Here is a 16729-nt window from a genome sequence, read left to right on the forward strand (position 1 = left end):
GGCGGAACGCGGGGTGAGGCGGGCAGCGGCCGGGGCCTGGGCGCTGGCGAGCGCCGGTGGAGGTCCCCCGCAGCCCCCGGCCGCTTATGTCTGATCCCTTCGGCGGGGGTCGCGGGGCAGGTCAGGCCCGGCAGCCGTCTGTTCACCGAGGGGGGTAGGGGCCGTGCGTCTGGTTTTGAGAGGGTCGCTTCTGGGTAGTCTGAAGTAATGTACCCTCAAAAAGCCTTTTAGTAGGCGTTGAGTTAGGCCGTTGAGCTTCGTTGTTTGTTTGTTTGGTTTTTTATAATTCCGATGCAGTAACTTGTGTAAAGGGGCCTGGCTTATGAATTCTGTACCTGGCAACTCCTTGCCCTTAGGCATCATTAATATGGTTGCACGGCCTACACGATCCTTCGTTTTCAAGTCTGAGAACTTCATGCTTCGTGTGGTAAAAGTGGTTGTAGAAGTGGCACTAAACTACTTGCATTTAAGTATTGCTCCATCTCGTGAAAAAATTATTTTGTGCTGACCGCTAAATACACGCTTGAGTAGCTAGCTCCTTCTTCCAGAAGAGTTCAACGTTAATCTGCTTTCAGGCTTTTAAATGGATTTCATTATCGCAGCTCACGAAATGTGGGCTCTCTGCATCTGAGCTGCTCTCCCAGTCCTAATTATGTAGCCAGCTCAGAGTTATTTTAGTCCTTCCAAAAGCTATAGTAATCCAAAGCCTGTGTGAAATCATGCTGTCCCAATTGGTCTGCTAAGGATTTCTCACTCTTTGAGGACGTTGTGGTCTGAGGCAGGTCCTGCTTGTGCAGCTTGCACTTTTCTTGTCTGTATTTGGAATCTTTACTGGTGTAGCTTCAGTGGTTGTTGAAAGCTAAATCCCAGCTGTGTGTTTAATCTTTGGTTTTGATTAAAATTAGCAAAGCCTTAACAAAGGAGACAAAAAAAGCAACTCTTACAGGAGATTGGAAAATAAATATCCTTGAAAAGCAGTTTTCTTTTCACTTGTCAGTAATTTTTATGCATTGTACAGTAGGTGACACAGAACGCATTTTGCCTCTGGTGCAAATAAACAAATGAGCGTAAAAAGCCTTTTCTTGACAGCATAGAAAGGCCTTCTGGAAGTCATGTAGTCCAGCGTTCTGCCCAGAGCAGGTCTCACTCAAAACTGAATGAGGTTGCTGAGCACCTTTTCCAGCTGGGTTCCAGAAATTTCTGACCGTGGAGACTCCTCAGTCTCCCAGTGCAACTATTTCAGCACATAAATACTCACACTGGGAAAATGTTTCCACTTAGATGCAGCTGCAGTTTCTCCGCTCATTTTGTAGTTGTTGTCTCTTGTCCTTTCACTGTGCTCCTCTGAGGGAAGCATGTGGCTGTCTTCTGCTAATAACCCTCTAGATAGTGAAGGACAGTGCTTAGATCCTCTCTCCTTAACCCTTGCCCACCTAGTCCTTCTGCCCCACTCACCCTGCTCCTACCGAACCCAGCTCGTTCAGCTTCTTATTCGTGACATGCTGCAGCCATCAGGGATGGTTGTCTGCCTGTGACTGTGTCCATTTTCTGTACATCTCTCTCTTACTGGGGTGTCCACAACTGGACTCAGTACATCTGATGTGGCCTCATGATCACAGAATGGAGGGGATTTACCACTGCAGTTAGCCATGCTTATCACAGTGACAGTATGCTGCTGAGCTTCACATATGCCCACATCTTTCAGGAGTGTACCTTGAGTACGGTAACAGTCTTATTGATATTTCCTGTTACCTCAAATCTACTCATTTTTTTTTTTTTTTAGAGTTCTTGCTCTGAAATGGACACCTTCCAAGCAATTACTCTGCATACAGCAGTCAATCTCATTGATGTGAATAACGCCCAGTTACAGCAAATTTTACCCTTTACTAGCTTGGTCCAAAGTATCTTCTATCAGTGCCATCCTTGTCATTTTTTTCAACTGTTGTTCCCAATATATGAATCATTTATTTTCTGTCTGTTACCTGAAAACTTAATCTTTTTTCTAGACTAGCTAAGGAGAAGAGGGCTGTCTTTGAACAAGAGTTGCTGACTTGGGGGGGACGACTTGTCTCTTTTGTATATACCAAAACAGAGCAAGAAGTCTTTAGAACAGTGTGTATGTGTGTGATTTTAAAGGATTTAAAAAAAAAATCCGTAAATGCCATTTATCTGAGAACTGTTACTGGCAGCAAAGCCGATTTGTGGCACCTAACACCCACTTTAGTAGCCAGACAACCTGGCTGTCTGGCCTAGTTAAGTGTCCAGCAGCCTGTCTGCCTCAAAATTCTTTCTTCTAAGCAACAGTTTAGAAGCAAAGTGTTTTCAGGAGTTGTATCATTTAACTGCTAAACTAGTTTGTAACCTCAAGTATTCTTTTTAACTGGTAGTTTTTCTACCTTCTTTTTTTGTTATTAACCAGAACACCTGTGTGGATTTTATTTTGGGTGGGGGAGTGGAGGTGTCATTCAGCTTTCACAAAGGAATTGTCTATTTTAAGTGTTATTTTAAACTGGGAGGACAAGCTGGGAAAAGATTGAATAGAGAAGGTAATGATCTGTGCAATTATGGTGAGTTTCTAATTGGTGGAAAATGTTATCTACAGTGGTATCTTCCCAGTAGAAATCAATTACACTTAATTTCTTCTTATATAGGAATGAGCTTTCAGCAGACAAAACTAAAAAGAAGAAAAGAAGAGAACTGACTGAGGAACAGAAGCAAGAAATTAAAGATGCCTTTGAGTTGTTTGATACAGACAAAGATAGAGCAATAAATTATCATGAATTAAAGGTAACAGTTTTTTTCGTGTAAACAATTTTATGGCAGATAATATATATTTGTTTCTTAGTGAGTTTTTAAGATGTTGGCTGTATCTTTAAAAAATGTTCCATGTTCAAGATCTCTTGCTGGGCTAAAGGACTGAGGATATTGGGGGGCGGGGGGCGGAGCAGGGAGGGCAGGGCAGGAGGGTGAGGAAATACTGGATTGGTAAGAATGAGCTTTTCTTCCCACACTATTTACTTGACACAGTAACAGAATTGCTGTAGCATCCTGCATAACACTGATCTGAATGCTCCCCAGGGTTTAAGCTTGGACAGATGACTAAGTGGGAAAAGCTCCTGGACAGCTGTTTGGTTCTTTTTAAAGGGACTGTATAGTATAAAGCTTGGTGGTGTGAAAATCGACAGGTTTCAGGTGCTTAGGAAACAGATGTAAATCAAATTTGTAAAACTGTTGACTACAAGCCAGAGCTTAGCCACTTGCATTTTTCAACAGGGAGCCTATGGCTTGTAGGAATGAGGTACGCTATTTGCTGTGCGTGTGGGAAGCTCAGTAGTTGCTCTTCTCAATGAAGGCTTCTCCTGTTGATAGCCATCAGCAAATGGAGGTTAGGATGGCAGTCTTTCCTAGTGAGTACCTCAAGTGAGACCTCGTAGTCTCTAGAAGTAGTATGTGAAGTTTATTAAACTCTCTTAAAACCTTTTATGAATTTTTACTCTAATTATACTGCATCGAGAACAAAAAGTGGCTTTGGAGAGGCCAGTGTTTCTGTCACCTACTGGGTGAGATTCTTTTAGGAAGGAATACCTAATCCAACCGGTTTGGTATCCAATCCACATTCTGGCTCTACCAAGTAACTCCAAGAAGGAAAAAAGAAAGAAAGAAAGGTCTTATTTTTACTTTAATTGCTGTTACAGGAATGTCTTGGGTATAGTGATTCTCTTTTTATTTCAGAGTTCAGGTATTTTATCTTTGCTGGAGGCCACAGTGAGTGGAATAGTACTGGTGACTGCTTAGGACTGTTAATATGCTTTTGCCAGTTATGGCATGCTTTGAATTCCCAGCTGTCATGATTACTTGCAAAGCTGTTTCTTAGCTGTCTTAATTATTGTGGTCCTGAAGATAATACTATAGAAGAACAGAAATACATAAAGAAAAGAACTATCTCAACAAAATAAGTACATAGCATAGATTTTTGAATGGCTGCATTCAATAGGATTGTGGTTTTCCACTTCTGGTTTAGTGTATGTCCATCAGTTTGGAGGAAGTCAAGGTAGTGTGTGCTGAGAAATTGCCATCTCAGTTGAAATGGGAAACTAAGTGTGTACTTCTAACCCAATGGAAAAATAAAAAATAGGTTGGTTTATGTTGTTCACTGGAAAAGCAGTAAAGTCACTTGTAAGAGGACTTACAAACCTATGCACGTATACGTGCTTAGTATGAATACTGAAGAAGAATAGTTTGAAGAATGCTTTTCAGTTTTATGTTTGAAAAAGGGTCAGCACTTGAAATGTTTTTGAAAGTGAGGAAAATAAATCTACTGTCCTAAGAAGCATTTGGTCCAGTCTGTAAAATCCCCGAAAATGCAAAGGTTAGTTTTTTCACCGTAACTTGATGTTTCACTTGCTAATAGTAGTTTTAGGCGATTTTTATATCCAAAGCTTTTTTCCTTTTTTTTTTCCTTTTATTAATGTTATTTATTATTGTTGCTAAACCACTGATATGCACCTTCTGTCTTGGGCAAGAAGGTAATTACTGAAAATAAAAAGATATCTGTTAAATCTGTATTTTAATCTTCATATATGGTTGCACTTCCATTTTATTCCAAAAGGTGGCAATGAGAGCCTTGGGTTTTGATGTGAAAAAAGCTGATGTACTGAAAATACTTAAGGATTATGATCGAGAAGCGACAGGCAAGATCACCTTTGAAGATTTTAATGAAGTTGGTATGTGTTTGATTGTGTACCTTCAAAGAAATTCAGCCTATAGTAGTGACTACAATTTGGAAGCAGTACTTTGTGTACTTTTTCAGTTACCTAGTATTATTAAGAAATAGAAGTGGGAGATTTCATTTTGTATTTTTCTTAATAAAAGTCAATACTGGAGGAAAATAAATCTTTGTATTCTGAATACTCAGTTTGATATGTAGAGATGAATGATAGCCACAGTATAAAAGGAAATAGAGTATACACAGTCCTAATCTTTTTCAAACTTGCACAAAGGAATAAACGCTAACTTAAAATGTAGATGTTCTTCTGTTTATGAATTTTGTGGGGTTCTCCTTCCTGCTGTGGAAAAGTATTTGGCATTGAATTTCATGGGAAGAAGTGTATATACAGAGAAACTGTAAACTGAATACAAACTTCCATGTATAACAAAGATAACAAAAATTGAAGAAGGTGTTAAGTATTGTACTTAAGGATTTTCAACTGTTGATAAAACCAGTGGAATTTTATTAGGCTGTTTCTTTCATCTGGAGATTGTGTATTGCTAGTTTGACATACTTTGATTATGTAGTGATCTGCAGAATTTTTAAAGATTAGACTTTAAGTTTCTTTGAAGATTTTTTGTTTGTTACACATAATTTATACTTTTGCATACAATTTGTGTTTACAAAAAAATAAGCTCTCTGGGATTTCTCCATGTATGGCTTTATACCTCTATTTCATTATTCCAGTCCATGTGTTCAAGTTACTAGATTTCTATAAATTTTCTGGGGAAAAAAAAGAAGTACATGTGTATTTGCTTTTGGCTATGAATAACAATCTACTTCATGTGGCAAAACAGTTACTGATTGAAATGTGGCAAATTTTAACGATTTAACAGGTTAGGATTGGACAAAATGTGTTGCTAATGACAGATAACATTTTTGTAATTGTATTCCAGGTTACAATAAATTATAAGTCAGAAAAGAACCAAAATAAAGCCTATGGGGAAATATATGTGATCAGTCCTGATTTAATTAAAAAAAAAGAAAAGGTATTGATTTAATAGTAATAATAATACCACTATAATTACATCATTATGCTATAATATTGTATGATTGAATATACTGTAATTACTGTGTAATTCTTTTTTAATTCCTGATGTTCAGTCTTGTCGTTCTTCATTGTTTCCTGGTTTTGTCCTGGCTATCAATATGGACATTTAATAAGTGCTGTGAGAAGCTAGGAAAATTCTTGTAGAAAGCACAATATATACTTGGAAGGCGATCGAACCTGTCCCAAAACTTGAATACGATTTGAGTGCTGGTATGACACAATATGACCTTGACACGGAATTAAACATGATACTCTTTCTAGCAGAAAGATCAGGGAGTTAGAGAAAACAGGTTATAGAAGCTTTAATTGTGAAGAGCTGCTGAATATGGCTAAGCAATTCTTGAGCCATCAATTTTTCATAATTTAATGCTATTTATGGTTTTAAATGTAGAAATGGCTGATCTGAAATGTATAAAGATGCAATTACATTTTGCCTTGTTTTGTACAACCACGTTACCTGTAGTATTTAGAGACCTAGTGTTTTATTGTTCGTGGCTAACATTGCAGTTGTCTTTTTTTCCACAAAAGGTAGAATTTTTCAAATGATGTAATACTGTCATGCAGCGTAGTTGTTTTAAATGAAAATACTTAAAACCCTCAGATTTACAGTAAATTTATGTAGACGTATAAACTTCATTGGTGTAGTGAGCTTATATGAGCTTGAATCTAATTTTTTCCTGTCAAGTTTGCTAAACCATAGCAGACATTCCATCTGCAGACAGTAGCAGATGCTAAGTGGTTCTTTATGCACAAACGGGGTTGATGTGTTTTTAATGGCTTGATGAAAGTCATAAATAGCAAGCCCTGTAATATAAGACTAGCAGGTACAAAGATGCGAAGATATATTACGGTTCATTGGTCTGAAAGAATTACTAGAAAAATATTTTATGTGGCAAGTTTGTCTTTTCTGTTACAGAAACTGACAAATGGTTGTGATAAAAGGAATAATAAAGACTGATTCACAATTAACACCTTGCAGTTCATAGCAGTGCCCTTTTCATAACCCCTGGGCTTGGTTTTTTTTTTGGTTTTCTGTTAGTGTGGGTTTATATCTGAAAGAGAGGTCCCATGTGAATGTTTTCCATTACTTGGTGTTTCAGTGTCCTCTCCAAGTCAAAATTCTATCCTGCTCAAAACTTACAAAATAAAAAAATTTGCATGTCTTCATCTGTCAGAGCTAGTGTCTTTTCTGGAAGGTAAGTTTGGAACAGAGGAGGCATGTGTATACTTTGAATTCCTATTGAAAAGTGCGTTGGAAACATGACTCTGTCTAAATTGCCATGTAGCTTTCCACTGCAACAGGTATGTCCCAAAAAGAAACTGAGCTTGGGAAAAGAGAGATGAGAGAGATCAGATAACAGTCAAACAAATATGCACATTGAATAGAAATATATAAAAATGAAAGAACGGGTGAAATCAGAAGTACATGTTCTTCCTATTGCCTCAGTCTGCTAAAGTCATTCTGAGTTGAGCTTTCAGAATTTTTTAGTCTAACTTAAGTATCCTTCTTATAGTAACAGACTGGATATTGGACAGAGACCCACAAGAAGAAATACTCAAGGCATTCAAATTGTTTGATGATGATGACTCTGGTAAAATAAGTCTGAGAAACCTGCGCCGAGTTGCTAGAGAATTGGGTGAGAATATGTCTGATGAAGAACTACGGGCTATGATTGAAGAATTTGATAAGGATGGAGATGGAGAAAGTATGTGTTAGCAAACAAAAACCCATATAGTCTGTTCTTAATTTTCTCCCATTTTTAAATGTGGTTATGTTGTGAAAATGTCCTCTTTGGTTTCCTTTTAAATAACTTTCAGCTCAAACTTAATTTAACTTACAAATAATGGAAATTGTTGGTTTTGACAGCTACTAGTCCTGGAAACACATCTTGGAGTCTAAAAATTAAGTTGATTTCTAAAGTTGATTCACCACTAACTCTTATTCAACCAATGTCTATTAAAAGATTGGTGAAAGTGTAGTTGAACTGGTACATGGGAGATTCCATGTACCTACATTACATTTTAATTTCCTTATAAATCAGTAAAAGGATTAGAGTGCTAAGAGAACCTCTCTTGATCGCCTAGTCAATATTTCCTAAGTGGTGATGTGTCACTGTTGTGATTTCAGCATATTAGTCAGATACGGAGTATTAAGCTAATAAATCATGCTGGATGGACCCTGGGTCAATGCAGGATCAGCTTGGATGGGTCTTTAACGTACTTCCGAACCTCAGAGAGCTGAAGAGCATAGCGTGAAAAACGGCTCTGGGCAATAGACAAGGTCCATACAGAGTGGGCTGCGGATGTATTAGCAAGATAAAGATATGAATTAACAAATCCAGTTTGATACTATGCTTATTAAATCTTCATTAACACTAAAGTTTTTTTCATTGACTTGACAACACCCTTATGTTTACGCCAGAAACCTTAGTATCTGAATTTCAGGGACCACTCACTTGAGACTGTGCACACAAACACTGCATTTTTAACAGTCATTGAAACCTACTTCTCAGTTTTTCTTTCAGGATGGTGATTCATATCTGAGATCTCACTAGCAGTTCATCAACTTTTCCAGTTACAATAGTATTTCTACTTGTGAGCTGCCACATCTGTGGGACTCAAAACTCTCATTACTAGTGAAAAAAAAATAAAAATTGTGCTGTCAGCCTTGTGACAGGCACTCCTCCCCACTATGCTGTTTGAGATGGTTGTTATCCGTACTTGGGAATATAATTACTCAAGTACTGAAACAAACCCTTTTCTTTAAAGAGGAATAGCAGGACATTTAAACATGGTCAGTGGTCTGGAAATGCAAACCTTCTGTTCCTTTGTAGTGGTGTAAATGCAGAGCCTGGAGACAAAGATAGTGAAAGGTCAGTGATTCAACTGCCAGAAAAGTGTTAATGTTGACACTGTTACTACTAAGTGTAGTAACCAAGTGTTGAGAAAAGTGTGTGATTTCTTTACTTTTGGAGCTATGGTCTGAGGCCAAGGTTCCTTAATAAATCCATGCTGCATAATTCTCCTTTTCCTCTGTGCTCCCAGCTGTGTCTTCCCACCCCTTTCTTGCACTGGCAGAATCTGATCCCACTGGTGAGGTGTTTAAGGGAGCTAAGCCAGGGGAAAATAATTCATTTAGGTTTTTAAGTGTTATTTTTCTTGCTGCTTAGATCCCTGAACTGTCTCACTGCTTGATCAGATTTTCTTGGAGCTGCATCCTGAGAAAATAGATTTTGTTTTTTCTCAGTGTTTCCTATAACATAATTGAATAGTGAAAGCTGCAGCTCGTGTTTTCAGGCACCTGTCTGTGTGCAGTGACACACAGGATTGCAGCTGTGCATTCTGGTAGACAATAGGATACCTATTTACTTTCTTTTCAGTAGCTGTATAGCAGGCAAGGAATGATGCCTGTTTTCTCAATCCGTTAGACTGATTGCTAGTCTAGGTAGGGTTGTTTGTTTCGCTTTGGTTTTGTGGGGTTTTTTTTGTTTGTTTTTTAAAGTGTAGCTGTAGAGGTGAGTGAGAGTAGAAGCCATCTGCAAGCACGTTTTGTTCTGTGTTGCTCTCCTGGAGCTGCCAACTGAGATGTCAGCATCATGGATCAAGGATGTTTTTTGTCATGTGGCTATCTGGTCACTACAAATTGAATGTAGACCATGAGCTCCTTTCAGGAAGGTTACTGAGTCAACTATTTTGGGTCAGTGCTACATTTTTTAATTCAAATTGATCAGCTAAGAATGGGTGGCTTGGTTTCTCCTTATTCATTCATCCATTCATTCTCTTTGTTAGAGCATTCAAGCACGAGATTGAATATGGAAGATTGACAGCATAATGTTTGTATATGGTGCTGTTTATCCTTATGGTTCTGTGTGTTTTCTGTTCTTTAAAGAAAACCGATGCTGTTTATAGCTTTTTGAGATTCATTCTAAAAAAGTAAATAATCCTGTGAATCACTGTTCCATTTAACTTCAAACATCTGGGTCATGTAGAAAAATCTTTCTGTCATCTAATTCTCCTTCTTCTCCTGCCAAAATAAATCTGAAACTGTTAGTCTGTAGCATTTTTAATTGATACGTCAAATACAGGAGTAATATCCCTTGTGCTTTAATACCCTTCTTACATTTGAGAGATTGTTCTGCTCATAGTGTAGTAAGGTCTGTTGTGTGATACCCAGGCTACTTGAACCCTTGCGTTTCCAGCAAAACCACTGGGATATACTGGTATACTGCGTGTAAATTTCTGTAGAAGAAAGTATTTGGCATATTTCTGTCTGCCTTAAAAATATAGTTAGTCTTATTTTTGTTTTCCTGGTTTTAGGAATGTCTTCTGTTTTGGAGTATCACTGTTTTTAGAAACTCCATGCTGTCAGTTCATGCAGCTTTTTGTTATCTTGTGTGGATGCATCTGTAGGAAACACAATTCAGTCTTAGGTCTCAGATTTTGGCACAGAATTAGGGAACCCCCGCCCCCTCCACTGAAATAATATGCTCCTTTAACTATCTAGAGCCTAAGTCAACTTTTTCTTCATATTAGCTCTGATACTAGTTTGTTCTTCTATGATCACTTATGTAATGAAATTGAGGGAAATCTGATGCTGGGAAAGGCTGTGATTGCTTCTGATTTCATTGTGCTTAACTTGTGAACAGCTCCTAAATCTGAGGAGGATTAATGGGGATTAACTGAGTTACGGGAATTGTAACTACGCTTCACTTTGCAGTTGGTTTGAATGTTACAAAATTTGATTGTCATTATAGTACTGTATTTCTACTTTGCAGCATTGTTTAACAAAGATCTATTAAACCAGAGAGTATTTTGGGGAAGACGTTTGTATTTGTGCTGTTATTGTGATAAAGCTGTGGAAATGCTTTTTAAAGTCATACGGACAACATAGTGCTTGTGTAGTAGAACTTGATGTAGCTATGTGATGGACTGATATTTCAGAGTATAGGGTCCTAAGCTAGACTAAAATCTACTTGTTTCATATATTTTGACATGTGTCACAACAGGGCAGATTTAGGTTTATTTTTTTTATTCTTTAACAGTTGAATTTGTTTAATGTTACTCTAGCTGTAAATCTAGCTCTTACTTTGCAGTGTTTTGTTTAGAAATAGCTTGGGCACATTGGCTGGGACAGATGATTGTCAGGGAGAATTCTTCATATGTGTCTGGTCTTTTGCATACCACTGACTGACTCTAATCATTCCCCACTACAGTAATTAGTTGCAGAGTGAACATGTTCATTGGTTAACTCTTTTACAGTGGCTCTGTTTTAACATATGAGTAAGGTCAATAGCTCAGGTATAAGTGCAGCAAAATAATTAATGACTGCTAATTAATTTATTATTATGACTTAATTTCTTCAAGTACATTTGTGTAAAATTTCTGTTAATTATAACTGAAGAATGAAGAAAGTTCAGGTGGGGAAAAGCTTGTCAAAAGTCCATTTTAATTCTAGCTAATTCATGGAATCATTAGTAAATGATCTTCAAATTAATTTTTTATTTGGCAAGTGTTGTAGGTTTGAGAGAGGGAGGAATAGCATAGTTTCAGGTGGGGGGCCGGTTTGGACGTAAATGCCTGAATCACAATTTTAAGAATAAAACTGAATTTGATTGTAATGGGAACTGCAGTATTGTTGATTGAGAAGCACTCACTTAATAAAATTTATCTACCATTTTTAACATTTTTATAGATCTTAAAAAAATCATAAGTATTGTGGTTTTGCATAGCCATCTTTTTACATACTTTTCTCAGTGTTTTTTTCCTATCGTGTTTTACTTTTAGAAAATTTTTACTTTCATAATTAGAAATAATAGCTTGTTATGTTATATGTGAGCTAGATTCTGGCCTAAATATTCCACATAATTAAGCTTGCGTTCTGGCTTTTGCTTTTATATGAAAAAAAAAAAAAAAAATGCAAAATCTATGTTGTTCTAGAAGTAAAAAATGAAACTTATAAACCCTGATCAGTAATGGTTCAGACACAACAAATACTAACTGGGAAACCTTTACGTAAATAGTATAATACAGATATGCGTTATTTTCTTTTATGGTTTATGGATGTTTGCTGTTTGTCTAATGATTTTCTCTTTTTCTACAGTCAATCAAGAGGAGTTCATTGCTATTATGACCGGAGATATTTAGCATTAGAAGAAAAGAAATGAACTCGGCACAAAAGGGAGGAGTCATGGGCAGCTTCCATTACAATGTTTTGTACTTCCGTTCATTTCTGTAGCTGGAGTGATGCAGAAAATTACTTTCCTCACAGGACCAAAATAAAGACAGGTTATATGCACTGATAGTTTGGTACTTTGTATCATTAAATATTATCAGTAGAATAATTGATTTATCATTTGAGAACAAGTAAGTAATGCTGCATTTCAGAATGTCTGACTACTCATTTGTACAATAGCTTTGTATAAGATTTCTAAATTGTATCATATTCTAAGAACCTTTTGAGGTTGACTTTGTGTTAGCATTAGCTGTGGCCTTAGTTTTGATACATAAGGTTTGACAAACTTCCATTTCAATAAAATGTTCTTTACTATTGCTGCTTGACAGTCTTATTTTTGTAGTTTAATCTGAACTGGACTGTAATGTAAACTCCTTCAGGGAAAAGAATTTTTCTTCATTTATAGACTTCTACTTCCACTGTTCTAGATGAATGGTAACATTAAATAAGCAAGCATTTGCATCCTCAAAGATGCAGTTTATTAACTCTGTATTACCCCTGTGTGATAGCAAAGGGCAGGCAACTATGCATGATGATAAACTGTATAAAAAATGTGCTTAAATCATCCAGATGTCAGCCAGCAGCTCTCTCTCCAGTATCTGCAGCTCTGATTAGCTGTGGAGACAATGACAACTGTTTATGAGTAGATGCTCTTTCTGCAGTATCTAGTTAGAAAAAAAAGCATCACAGGGAATGAACTTTTATAGTTGAAGAGACTGGACGTATTTCTAGTTTGCCAGATGTCTTCCAGAAGAGTTCTTGTGGGTTGATCTGCCAGATTTCATAGTTTCTTTTTAAAATTCACTTTCCTGATATATATAAAAAATGTAACTTTAAACCTTGGTTAATCCTGTGTTTATTGTCAGAAAAGCAGCTGCTTTTTAACTGTCAGTAATCCAGGGGTTATGAACAGGTTTGCCCTGCACAAACAATCAGAGCTTGGAATTTATTGTAGACAGAAGTTAAGGTCATCAGAGTTAACAGATTTTTCCTATTATTTTTCAAGTGTGTATTGTAACATTCTTATCTGTTAAATACCGTGTTACTCTCTACTAAGCCATCAATACCAGTCCATTCATACAGAAAGTTATAGCAATTCAAAATGACTAGCAGTGGCTCCATACAGCTGATCAAGTATTATGAACAGACACCTCATGTAGAACCCCAGTGGGTATGTGGCCATCAGCTGGGATTGCTGTGCTGGGTCACTCTCATTCAGAGAGATGTCTTTTAAACAGCCTTTGCTAGGAAAGGATGTTCTTCCTGTTGAGATATTTTCGTTTTCCCTTTTTCTCCCCCCCCGCCCCCAAATTGATTATGCAAATATAATGGGGAAGGATGGTGGGGATAAAATTAATACAAAATTCGGGGGAATGAAGGAGTAATTGGTATTTGCCAGGAAATTGAAATCTTCTTAATGTTCAGTTAATATCTCAGTCTTAAAGTTTGAGTAAAACTTCCTCTGTGCTGTATCAAAGGTGGATTTTATAAGCAGGTTCTTGCTCTTTTGTGGGGCTCACACCTATCCTGGTGCTTTTTGGTAGTTCACTTGGTGTATCATAGGATACAGGGTGAAGATGGGTCTTAATGGGGACAAATTCTGCTATATGTAGTATAGACATACTTTATTTTTTTTATATTATTTTCAGCATAATTGTTGGGAAAGGGGAAAAATGAGTTGAAGGATTCTGCCATGCAAGAGAAAATCTTGCTTGGGAATCAATACAGCAAACTTCTTACAGGTCAAGTAAAATGCTTTAGAATCCAATAGCAAAAAAAAAACCAAACCCAAACCATGTAAAATGTATAACGTATTTCAAAAACCCCAACTATTAAAACAAACAAACAAACATAAAAAACCAACCCAACTTTTAATCAGTATTTTGCAATCTTAAATTTGTTTGGGAGGTGAATATTTAGGGGAAAAGATTCAGTGTTTGGGACTGAGCCTGTGAACTGGTCTTCACAAGTATTTTCTAGGAACAATACAAGAATTGTCCACTTCAGTAGTTTCTGGCTTTGCTTTTAACTTCTTACATAAAGTATTTCAGGACATTTTATTTTCTGCAGACAGTAGAAGTGATAGAGATCTGAAAAGGTCCCATAATAGTCATCAAAAAACTTTTTCCCCACGAATTATACCTTTATTCTGAATGTGCCAGTTTCTAATACTCTGCTGTGGCTGTGGAATGACTGGCTTTTATGGGGATGTTACTGTTCTGTTCCTCTGTAAATGGCTGGTAATTATTTCTTCCTAGGTGTCACTTTCTGTTTGTAACTCTTCCAGCAAGATGCACTTTGTCTTTTCTGGATTGAGGCCTTATTTCTAGCTTTTGCAACGTACTTGAAAAACCTTACTTTATTCTTGCAGATGTGGCAGCACTTGTTATGGGCTAGATAACAATAGTGCAACGCTCAGTAAGCACAGGCCAGTGAACTGGGGAGGTCTTGTAAGTTGCTCAGACGGTGGGAGTGGCACAGAAGAAAAGAAAAAGAAACAATCAGCCTAGTATTTAGTGATACTGTCTCAATGTTTGGTTTTGGTTTTTCTCTGCATTTCACTGTCTGGGAGACTTTTGCATTCCAAAACCACGCTTATTTTGTGCTGCTGACTGGTGAGCTGCTTACTCTTTTGTGTACTGGTGGTGTTGCAATTTCTGTTGGCTTTTCTTGATATTCACCAGCCGACAGTAATTGTGATAGATTGGAGTCTTACAGCTTGGTAAGATCTCAGCTCTGAACTTTTAACTGTCAGCTTGGTCCCAGCATTGGCACATGCGTCCAACTCTCTATGTTTTGTGGGCCTCACGCCTATCCTGGTGCTTTTTGGTAGTTCATAGGATACAGATTCCCAGTTTTTGTCTTTTCATTCTGTGTCTGCTATCAGAGGAGAAAGAGTGTCATTTGGTGGCACATTTAAATCTTGTCTGTTGTAGAATAGTGTCAAGGTTCAAGAGTCATTATTACCTATTTCAAAGCTGCGCTGTGGATGTGTGCCTTATTTCTAGACTTGGCAAAGGTGGCTTAGTGTTAAAATAGCAGGGTCTGATCTGGAGAGTACCTGGGACAAATGTCGCCTCTGCTATGGAGGGCAGTGATGTCTGGTAGAAGTCCAAAAATGGCAGCTAAGGGAATGTCATAGTCCATTGTACTGAAATCCACTGGAGCCTCTCTTTAAGAGCTTACTGTAACAAAAGTTTGACAGTGCCAACTAGTCCATCACTTCCCTAATTTATCTCATGCAACTCTGAGGAAATCGAGAACCTCCAAATGAATAAAAATACCATGATGGAGTGCAGTGTATACCAAATGTTACTCCGCTGACTTATTTTAGAACAGTCTTTTCAATACTAAGTTTGTCATGTCAAACATTTTTGGTTTGTGTTTATTCATAGGAAAGTTTCCGTGGCACAGTTAAGTCATCAAAAGTCAGAAAATGCCAATGTTAAGGTTACATATGCCTCATCATGTGGAGGCTCTGCCCGAGTTCAGAAACACCTCCGGAGTGCTCTGGTGACGTGGCCGTCTTCACCACATGCAGCAGAGCCTCACTTAACCATGCCCTTGGAGCTCGGCAAAGAGGAAGAGGAAAACCACGACAACTTGGCCGGCAACGGAGTGGAGGCCAAAGAGGCAAAGTTTGTGAAGGGAGGGATGAGCAGAGAGGCACTGGGAAGAGACCCAGCTGGCCCCGAGCTCGGAGCAGAAGGACAGGGAGTCCGTGCTGAACCACAGGCTTGTGCAAGAGGAACAGCAGCCCAGAGGGGAGAGTGTCCGGGTCCATGTGGATCTCTCTGCCCCTGGGCTCCCCTCAAGTTCGTAGCATAGCTCGTGGGTAACATCTTCGCTTCTCGCACGGTGGCTGCAGCTCAGGAGGATGCTTAACTCGAGACTGGCATTGTAGGAGGTTGTGTGTGGTGATTACGGCATGAAGCTGAGTGTGGAGAAACCATTCAGTAAGAACAAAGGATAAGGACAGTTGCACTAAATTCAGCTGCCCCGTATATTGCTCTATATAGTAGCTCAGAACTCCTCACATAGTTGGGAGTTTTTTGTCAACTCACATCTGGTGGATGCCCTGCTTGCATGAGGAACCCTTTACTTGTTTTTGTCAAACTGGGTCCTGCTGTTCTGCTGCACACAGAACCATATCTGGAGCGAGCACTGCATTTTTCTTCGGCTCTGCCATTAGGTCAAGAATTTGTAGAAAATAGGGGCTGGCACTAGCAAAACTTTTGCAGAAGTCATTTTCCATAGTGCTCTTGCAGAGGGATAATTGCCACTGAAGTAAGTCTGTAGGGATGCTGAGAATGCTTTCATCCTTGAGTAACAAAAGAAAAATGATTCCACAGAGTTGGGAAAAGGGCTTGGTGTTCTGAGCGCTTCTACCTTCCCTGAGTTACACCGAGGGAAAATCTGGACAAATCCATTTGGGCAGTCCTGCTAAAATGACAAAGACATTAAGAGAAAATCAGTAGAAACATCATAAACATCTAGAGAATCTGCAAGTGTCTTACTTTTATGATAGCACAAATGGTTCATCTACTGTAAAACTGTTGCTAAGCAAACTGAACATGTTGGCAATTACCAGCAGTCAGAAGTGATAGCTCTCAGAATATGTAGTAAGTGGGAACTTTCCATATGCAGGTCTTTTTAAAATGAAACACGAATGTTTAGC

The 16729-nt window shown here is 38.1% G+C and overlaps 1 protein-coding gene across 1 annotated transcript in view; it reads left to right on the plus strand.

Moving 5' to 3' along the window:
* The window catches only part of CETN3 (centrin, EF-hand protein, 3), a 12699-nt gene extending 331 nt beyond the window's left edge, over positions 1-12368 (plus strand). Inside the window, exons 2-5 of the mRNA XM_010578037.1 lie at positions 2652-2787; positions 4610-4724; positions 7334-7525; positions 11920-12368. Coding sequence (XP_010576339.1) covers positions 2652-2787; positions 4610-4724; positions 7334-7525; positions 11920-11963 — 487 coding nt within the window. The 3' untranslated portion in view covers positions 11964-12368. The remainder of the gene's footprint in view (positions 1-2651; positions 2788-4609; positions 4725-7333; positions 7526-11919) is intronic.
* Positions 12369-16729: the final 4361 nt, after the last annotated feature.

The sequence above is a fragment of the Haliaeetus leucocephalus genome, unplaced genomic scaffold, assembly GCF_000737465.1.
Source record: "Haliaeetus leucocephalus isolate CR32 unplaced genomic scaffold, Haliaeetus_leucocephalus-4.0 Scaffold598, whole genome shotgun sequence".
Taxonomy (NCBI): Eukaryota; Metazoa; Chordata; class Aves; order Accipitriformes; family Accipitridae; genus Haliaeetus; species Haliaeetus leucocephalus.